A 9643-nucleotide genomic window follows, 5' to 3' on the forward strand; every position below is an offset into this window, starting at 1 on the left:
TAACGTGAATGCCCGCCATAATATATTTTCACAATAATTGTAGTATAATTTGAATAATTGTGATTACAATATAGAAAGATAATCAGTACCCTCTAAATCTAGCTATTATAGTAAATTAGCTACTACAGCACCCACGCCACGAACCGCATGCGTACTTATGAGAGCCACATTCATGGCTAACAGCAACAGTTCCTTTTTACGCTTCTTTGCTGCCTTGAAAACCAAAGTAGAAAACAGAAAAAAACTCACACACAGAAACAGCATAGTCGAACAATTCAAAACTTATATCCACCAATTCACTAATTTTAGAATAAGGTAAATTATCGCTTGAGCGGGTGTACTTTCATTTTCGACTAACTAAAATTGACTTAAAAAATAAGCACAAAAACGCAAATTTATTCTTCTTTTTTTTTTTAACCACAAATACTATCTCGCATATACCATGTTTCCAGTCTGGACTTAATTAATTAAACCCACAGAAAGTCCTACTTTGTATCCTAACAAAACTAGACGGATACTCGCGCAATGCAACGACGGCAGTGGCGGCGATGGAGGCAGTTTGGTTATTAATTTAAAAGTAATTGATATAAATGAGGGTAGTGTGGTTAATATATGTGTTTATGTATGTATGTTGTATATAATTTCATTAAAAGTATTATAACTATATCAGGTGATCAATTATTATTTTAGTGAATAAAGAATAATGGTAGTTTAGGTAATTTAAAGTTGAAAATAGGGGAAGGTTAATTTGTTGTATATAGTAACAAAGATAAGAATAAAGATGATAGAACCATACCAAGAGTTCATTAGTAGCTTGATCAATTGCATACTGGGTTTCTTTTTGAAATTGGCTCCACAATGAATTACAATGCAAAGGAGCTATAAGAGTTTGTGTAGCGGAAACCTGAAGTAAATATATAATTAAGTGCACAAGTTATATTGTCATGCAATGTTCATATACTTGGGTTGTATAATATTCATACAGAAAAGAAAACCAGTATGCAAGCAGGAGACATGATACCCCTTTCCATGTGCGTGAGGACAATAGGTCTTGTGAAATAGTAACGTTTTCAGTTCGCTCGAGTAATGTGTAAACCAGGGTATCCCATATTGTATCAGTGGTATCATCCAAACGAATTGCAGCCAAAACAGAGAGAAACTTTAGAGACTGAAAGATAGATATAACCAACAAGAATATAAGCCCATTGTTGAAGAAATAGAATGTTGGATGCAGCATAAAATATCTTTTATTTAGGTGATTCTTACGAAAGACCGAGCATTTTTAGCTATATCTCGAATCTTTTTCTCTTTAACCCAGACACGGGGGTTGTAATCATCATCGTAGTTAAATTTGGATGTAAATCTGTGATTTAACAGAGTTACTATGAGTTGCAGCAAAAGAGAAATGAACAATTAGGGCAAATCGTATATGTGCACAATACCTTTCCTTCATGTGGTGCAATGCATTTCCAGCTTCTTCTCTTGCCGTCTCTTTCACCAGTCCTCTTGCATGATCCTTCAACTTTGAAATCATATCTTCTTTCTTTTGTTCATCTATTTCAAAAGTCAAAAGTGCAGAAGAGAATTCAGAGACAGCCGTTTCAGTTTCATGCTGAAGAAGTTCTCTTATTGCAGGCCAAGTATGATCACTGCCCATCTCAAGAAGACTTTTCACAGGACCATGTAAGGCCTCTTTCAAATTTGACTGCAAATGCGAAAACCGATCAACACCTGAATACTTAGCCCAGATATCATAAATGCAAAGTTAATATCACCTCATGTACTTTAGATAGTTCGACAAGTTGAACTTCAGTAATATGTGAATTTAAATCGCGTGAAAATTTTTCCTTTATTTTATCCAAGTCCCAATTGGCATGCTCAACGACAGCACCTGCAATTTCAGATTTAAAATTATATAAATTGAGAATCTGTAAGAAAATAATAATCGTCAAAAATGAAACCATACGTTCACATCGTTCAGCGAATAGTCTCGTGAACTTATTAGTGTAGTCACAAGCATTCACTGCAAACCCCTGTCCTCCATTTAGAGCAATGCTAAATTCGTCTTTGAAATTCTCGAATAACATAGCTTGTATGCGCTTCAATGTCGATTGGTAGGCTGGTTGAACAAGCTAAATATAACAAAAGAAACCAAAAGCAATGAAAAAATACTACTACACTTAAATAACAACAAAAAAAACATACGGTAACCGTCAACAAGAAACATTACTTGCAACAAATTCTCTTCCAATTGTTTTCTTTTTTCGGATGTAACACTAGCTTCAAAGTATGTAGCCTCGTGATCATAACTGAACTCGTGATCATAACTGAAAACAGATTATTAAAAAATGCAAGACAACAAAGATAAAAAAAAAATAATAAATAAAAAAAAAAATTGTAAATTGTTCTTACCCAGATAAACAGTTAGAAATCATTAAACTAACTTTTTCTCCAAAGTCTTCGACAAGATTAGTTTCCACAGCCTCTTGTAAATCAAGCCAGGCCTGCAACACTTAGTTATATTAGATGTTTGAGAAAATTGTGTTGGGGTCATTTTATACTATCTCTTATATATAAACCTAACACATTTTTTGATTGTTATATACCTTGTTTGCAATAAAGGTAGAATACTTTTCCGTTACAATCGCATCACATCTTAGAGTTGCCACCATAACCTGCTTCCACCAAAAAGACAAAAAAATATATATATATTCAAGATATCGACAGTAGACAGTATGCGAAAGGTTTTAAAAACTATCAGCAATCACCACGCCGTACCCTAAGAGAAGGCAAGTCAAGGTCTTTGTTCTCCTTGATAAGTTTCCATATCTGTTGTGCACTGATGGAAAAACCGGAAGCAGGAACAACTTCTCGCCTATCACCCGCAGGTGCAATAGATTGAAAGAACTTCTGCTTCAAACTAGCCACCTTCCAAGACCAAAAAACCATATAAGTGAAAACCATTTGTTGCAAAACTAGAGTTACTAATTACATGTTAATCTCTAGCTTGCCTCCTCTTTAAATATGTCTTTCTGGTGTTCAAAATTGGACAATGCAACAACTTCAACCTGATCACTCAAAAATGAGAAGTTATTATACACTAGATATATATACTTATACCCTTTTATTTCAAGAAAGTAAAAAACATTCAAAAGGACAAATAGAATAAATCTTACATTAAATAAATCTTTGAGACGGGTGTCTTTGTGGGCTTCCGGCTTGGAAACAGAATTCCATATCTACATAATGATATATGATCATATATATGTGGTGTAATTGTCTCAACATTATGAGATAACAAAATTATAAATTGTAATATGAAAAAGCTACCTTTTCGATTCCTTCACTCAGGTCATTCTTCAGATGCTCAAAAGGTGTCTGCACAAAAACAAAATAAAATTAATACATCGAATTATGTTATCCTAAAACAAGGTGCAACTATTTTCAGTTGACAAAGCTTACCAATGATTTATCACGTATGACAAACATGAGAGTTTTTTTATCTACTCTAAATAACCGCAACATAACCTGTAAAACATAAACTATAAGTTTTAGCAAAATGGAGCATGAAAATTTTGGCTTGGAATACTAGAATCAAATACCTTATGTTTATGCTTACTATATTTCACCATTGAATCAAACTTATGATAACAGTGAGCAATGAATATATGAATATGCTTACATAGTTACATAATAATCTGTTTACAGATACATATACATATATACAAGTTCAACCGGAAGAGATGCAACGGTTCCTTGAGGAAACGTCGTTAAGCACCATTCCAAATGAGACAAAGTTTACTAATACAGGGCTTTCTTTAATAAGTATATACAAGGCTTGTTGGCCTATGGCTCAATTCTCTAAAGCCTTAATGACTATACAAACTAATAATATGGGTAGTTTAGTTATTTTAGGAGGTAAGGGTTGATGTTATAAATTAATTTTATTAAGGTTATTATAGATATTTCAAGTCCAGCAGAAAAAATGTACAACATACATATACGGATAACTTACTGAAAATACAGCTCTCAGAAGCGGTTTATTAGCAGCATGTTCACGCCCAATATCTTGGCACCACCTATGTAATACATAGATATCCAGAAATACAACATGAGTCTACAAGGTCAGATAAGAACAAGATTATCTACAACTACCAGCAAACTTACATATTTATAATCACTTTATCTGCAACCACAAGCGCAAAAAGTGCACTTTGTTTCTCGAATACCGTATCATCCTGGATACACAGGTTCATAATAGTTAAAATTGAAAGCGAGAGATGATACAAGAAAAAAGTAAAAGAAAAGGTAATTATCGACAAAAACTATGGAAAAAAAAAAAAAAAGAACCTCTCCTCTTTCTCTTCCATCTGTACCCTCAAGATCCATTACAACGGTGCAAGGTTCAATACCAACACATCTTGCTATCCATATACCCTTGGTTGTCTGAGACCTAATAAAGAAAACTGGTAATAAGCAAAAAGTTCAAACCAAGAAAACTAATTTTAAAGACCAAATAGGGATATGCCTTTGCGCCATAGTGTCCATTTCTTTAAAGTTGGTATCAAAAAGATGATTTATAAGTGTACTCTTCCCTGCAAGAAGCACAATATTGATGTCAGAACTTGCTAGTCTATGAAAGTTGCACCGCATAATTCCATGGTGTTAAAGTGTGTGAATTATGCTGTGACAAGACCGAGAAACCTGAGATGACTAGTGGTCAATCTGGCGAGTCTAAGAAAGAGCAGGATTTTAACTTAATTAAATTTGAATGACATCGCAGTAGGCTACAGTAGAAAGAGAGATGAAAGAAACTGCCCACTGCCGTCTTCCACAGGTTTTGAACCCCAACACTTAATGTGATTACTTATTGTATTTTTAAGGTACAGTTTGAGTATAATGTAGCTATGTTGTGCCTTTAATAATGAATATAAGAACACAACTTAAGCCATAAGATGTTCAAGTATAAAATATGGGTATTGTGCAAAATTTAGAGTCAGAAGTTTATATGACAATGTGTTGGAGGTGATCTCTCTTACTATTTTTATTATCATAAAAATTTTCCGTTGTTAATTTTAATCCCTCCGTTGTCATTTTTTGTTAGATTTAATAATTCAACATAAACCGTTGTGGCTCTTTTGGATGATTATATATCCTCAAAAGCAACTTGAAGAACTAGCAGCATACAATACGCTGCACCTTTACGTATACACTTAAACGTGACGAATTAATGAAAAAACCGTGTATGGGAACCATTTTATGTGATCTAAAGAACAAAACTTAGTGTAAAAAATGATAAAGATTACTACTTATGAACGGCATACGTACCGCTGTGCTGTGGACCCATTATAGCTACGACGGCATAAGAAAGTCCACATTCTCCAAGTTTGACCTGTTTGATAAACCTGTCAAGTCCATCTCCATTGAAGGTACCATCTCCATCTATGAGCTGGGTGGAGTAACATTCAGTTTCATTGCCTGAAATAATAAAGATCACATTACATATAGTTCAACGTGAAGCTTTTGAGCAGGAAATTTGAAGTCAATTCATGCATCCACTTAAAAAAACCATTTCCGATTCAAAAGCATAAGTTTTAACATGTTATTAAAACTGATGGATGAATGAAATCATTACAGAAAAAAAAATTCCAAAACATCAAAAACAAATTGCATACCCGCCATCATCAAGAACGATTAAAACAGATGGAACTCGATCAACCTGCAAGCTTTAAGAATAAAATGTGAATAAATTAAGACCAAGTGCATGCGATATATATACTATTAGTAAAACAAGAGCGTGTAAAGACCTGCAATTCTACAAGAAGTTGTCAAAGAAAGACCATAAAAGTCAGTCAACTCTCCAGTTTGAAAAAGTGTATGCGGTCCTTGGCGGGAAGTTGTCGAGACTTATTCAAGCTCACTTCACTTGCGCCACGTATGTAGTTTCGTTTCATTTTTCTTGTTCTTTTTAATGACACTTAATATCACGGGCCATTATGTAAGTACTTTTCAAATAGTTTCTTTTGGTGTAATAATTATTAAATTTTGGCAAAAAAAAAATAAAAATCCACTAATAACTTGCAATGTGGCAATGTAAAACTTTGCTAATTTATTGCCCCGCATTATGGCGGATCAACGATTATGTTATTTAGTGTAGTTGAGTTGAATTGACAAACATTCTTTTATTGATATATTTGTTTAAAAGTTTATTATATCAAATACGTATTTATTTAAGGGCAAAACCACAATAGTTTCCGTCTGCGTGTTGCGCGATTTCAATCAGTTCGATTACTTTTTGTTATTGATATATGATTTATATATGTTTGCTAAAATCTTTGACATATAAAATATATACTTATTCAAAGACAATACAAATAAAAAGTTTATAATATATCATTTGGAAACCTGGAAACAATTGTGTTCTGTTATTGATAATGTGTCGTTATATATGTTTGTTAGAATTTTTGACACATGAAATAAATATTTATTCAAAGGCAATACCACAAAAAAAAGTTTTCATATATACTATTTAAAAACCCAAAAGAAAAAAAAATATGTTAAAAACCAAGAAATACCCGTAATTATAAACCTGTAATGAATTCAATGTAATAAAATCTGAATATTGTTACAAAAAAGGATAAACTTTTCAATATAATTATTTGAAAACAAAAAAGGAAAAACATATGGAAAAAACCAAGAAGTAACTCATATTAGAAAACTTAAATGGAATGTGATTTGGCAAAATCCGAATAATAGTGCAGATTATAACATGGACGAATAGTAACTCGCCACGCCACAACCATTTCATTTATAATAGTATATAATTTGAGCCAATATAGATGGTGTTTTTTTTTAACATTAACAATATTATTGATATTGGAAAACTAGTAAGGTACTAGTATTACAATAAAGACAAAGTAAAGGAAAAACAAAAAGGAAAAGAGTACATCAGGGGCAAATGGGATCTAAATGCTGAAAGAAAACCACTGGGCCTAAGTGATGTTTGAATTGCTAGAGCGGTTAATCAGCCATGAGAAGCTAAGCTGCTTGATATTTTTGATGGCGAACTGGACTGAGGGTGTCTTGTTGGAGAAGATGCTATCATTCTTGGTTTGCCAAATGACCCATATATAAGCTTGAATGATAAGGTTTAGGAGCTTCCTGTATTTGACATTAGAGGCGAGGATTTTGTGTTTCAAAGAGATCCTGGATTGAAGATGGTTTATATTTAATACATAAAGTATTGCACACACAAAGACTTTACCCAACGTTCACATGCATCGGCTAAATATAGCAGATCACCCTTGCCAATTGTTTTTGCCGATTCTTGCCAATAGATGTGTAACAAAGTCAAAGAGCCAATCCTTGCCAAACTAACTTGTCAATGCTTTTTGTCGGCTACACCCTTGCCCCTAACAACCGCACTATATTTCCAAAGAGAAATGATATATTTTGGAAGTAAACTAGTTATTGACTCCGTGCGTTAATTATATTAATGTATTAAACAATAATTATATTAATGTATTAAATGTAACATGAACGTAAGACATAACAATGATAAAAGTTATTGTATAATGAAACGCTATATGTATAAAAAGACAAATGAAAATAATCAAAGACCAAATGTTTAAAGGTAAAAACGTAATTGAAAGTTGTTTGATAAAAACATGAGAACATAAAAGTTTAGTGTGACGAAAATGAAAGTGAAAACTTTGATGTGGGTAAAAGTTAAAAAACATAAATTTTAAGGGGTTAAAACGAAATTTAGTTAAAGTTTAGGGGTTAAAACGAAATTTGGTTAAAATTAATATGTGCTTTAAAAGCTTGTATATTCCACGCATAAAATACTTGTACATTTACATAGGTTTTTAGTATATCTTATTAGAACATTATTAGAAATTCAAAAGGCAAGATTAGGAAAAACAATTAGTGGATATCACATGTCATCTTCTTAATTGGGCGGTGTACGCCGGTGACCAAACCAGTATCGGTCGGTCACCCAATGTAACACCATTCCGCGCCACCGATACATGATATGTGGGGAGTGAGGCGGGGAGAGCGGTGTCCAGGTTGCTCACCACCTTCTATTTCTTTTTTTCTTTTTCTTTGTCTTTTCTTGTTTTTGTCTTTATTTGAGTGTGGAGAGATGGGAAGGGGTGGTAAGGTATTCTGTGCAAGTGGGGAGGAACAGCCCCGCCCTTATAATTTTATGACGATTTTTAGGCTAATCTTTAGGAGTATTATCATTTACCATTTTTAATACATAATAAATGGGACCACAATCGTTTATTCAAAATATTAAGAAATTAATATATGATGGGTTTTCACCCATATTGGTGTGCAACAATCTCATACTCACTTTTTCATAATAAATAACCTAAAATTCTTACTAAAAACCAACTAAAAACCTTACAAGATAACAAGTGTAATCTATTCATTCTCTCTTTTAATCCAGTTTGTTGATTGTATCAAATGTCGTGATCACATAGTTGGGAGACTTTTAGAAAATATATTTAGAAGGATTTATCATTTTGCATTTACGTATCAGACTACGTTGTGCAATGTATTTCTTAAAAATATTAGTTTTGTGTAATGAATATCTCTTTTAAAAATAAATACATCATCGTACTTACATTATTATCTTTCTAATGTATTTTTCCAAAAAGTTCAGTTTGTGTAATATACATATTGCCATGACAATTCCTTTGTTTTTCCTTCTTTCAATGGTATTTTCCCAAGACTGTCTTTCCCTGTGTTTCCTAGTCTTAGCGAATATGCGTCAGAGAAAGCCAAGTGCCGTAGGAAAAAAAAAGCATTGAGAAAGGTCCCTTTCAAATAATTTCTTGAGAAGTGTTTCAAGTTTGATAGATTTAAGCAAGGTTTGGGGGAAAAAAAACGTATTGATGATTTCTTATATGGTCGTATGAGTTTAAAAAATGTTGGGTTTGAAGAATTTAGATATGTTAATAAAATTTAACCATTCTTTGTAACAATACTTTCTATAAATTGAGTGATTTCACACTCATACCATCGTCTAACATACCAAATGTTCTTCTTTTTTAAATCTTATTTACATTTAATGAATTTAAAGTACTTTTCGGTTTTCGGGAGACTCCTCAAAAAAAGCTTCCTTAAATTTTATACATTTAATGAAGAAAACTTTTTTGAAAAATACATTATATAAAATAAACTAATAACGTACACTATATATATATATATATATATATATAGGGGTGAGTTATTTTGAGAACCACTAAAAAAAAAGAACGCGAGAACCAATCTCAGCCCCCCATTCATCATGATCAGGAAGCGAATGTTTGTCATTATTAAAAAAATTGTCCAACACTCTCTTTCTCTCTCCTCTTATTAAATCAAAAAATATCTAAATCATTAAAAAACTTTTATCTCACAAACCGTACATCGTTAGACGGAAAAAAAAACATGGGTAGTCTTGAAATTTCGTCCTCTTTCATTAGAGATGTGATTCGATATGCTTTTGACGACTTTTTAAATTTCGTTTTTTTTCCATCACGTTCATCTTACACATGTGTAAGTACAACTTACACATGTGTAGGAAAGACCTGGAACTGGTGAGTTGTATAACCTGCCCATGGGTAAGTACAAACTACACATGTGTAAGTTA

The 9643-nt window shown here is 32.6% G+C and overlaps 1 protein-coding gene across 1 annotated transcript; it reads right to left on the reverse strand.

Moving 5' to 3' along the window:
• On the reverse strand, positions 1-5733 carry LOC122605098 (protein ROOT HAIR DEFECTIVE 3-like). The gene is made up of 21 exons (XM_043777974.1): positions 5676-5733; positions 5329-5478; positions 4529-4595; positions 4351-4453; positions 4168-4238; positions 4016-4079; positions 3463-3528; positions 3331-3378; positions 3177-3239; positions 3012-3068; positions 2779-2928; positions 2607-2675; positions 2413-2504; positions 2231-2327; positions 1967-2132; positions 1776-1891; positions 1443-1705; positions 1267-1363; positions 1022-1168; positions 797-904; positions 1-213 (listed from the first exon to the last, which is right to left on the reverse strand). Exons 1-21 carry the CDS (start codon positions 5683-5685, stop codon positions 106-108), a joined length of 2112 nt encoding a protein of 703 aa, XP_043633909.1. The 5' UTR covers positions 5686-5733; the 3' UTR covers positions 1-105.
• Positions 5734-9643: the final 3910 nt, after the last annotated feature.

This window comes from Erigeron canadensis, chromosome 6 (assembly GCF_010389155.1).
Source record: "Erigeron canadensis isolate Cc75 chromosome 6, C_canadensis_v1, whole genome shotgun sequence".
In the NCBI taxonomy this organism is placed as follows: Eukaryota; Viridiplantae; Streptophyta; class Magnoliopsida; order Asterales; family Asteraceae; genus Erigeron; species Erigeron canadensis.

Coding starts and splice junctions, on each gene's coding strand:
- LOC122605098 (XM_043777974.1), bottom strand. Junction 4,454..4,528: donor ATGGACACTATGGCGCAAAG/GCATATCCCTAT, acceptor TTTCTTTATTAG/GTCTCAGACAACCAAGGGTA. Junction 2,328..2,412: donor ATTTCTAACTGTTTATCTGG/GTAAGAACAATT, acceptor ATCTGTTTTCAG/TTATGATCACGAGTTCAGTT.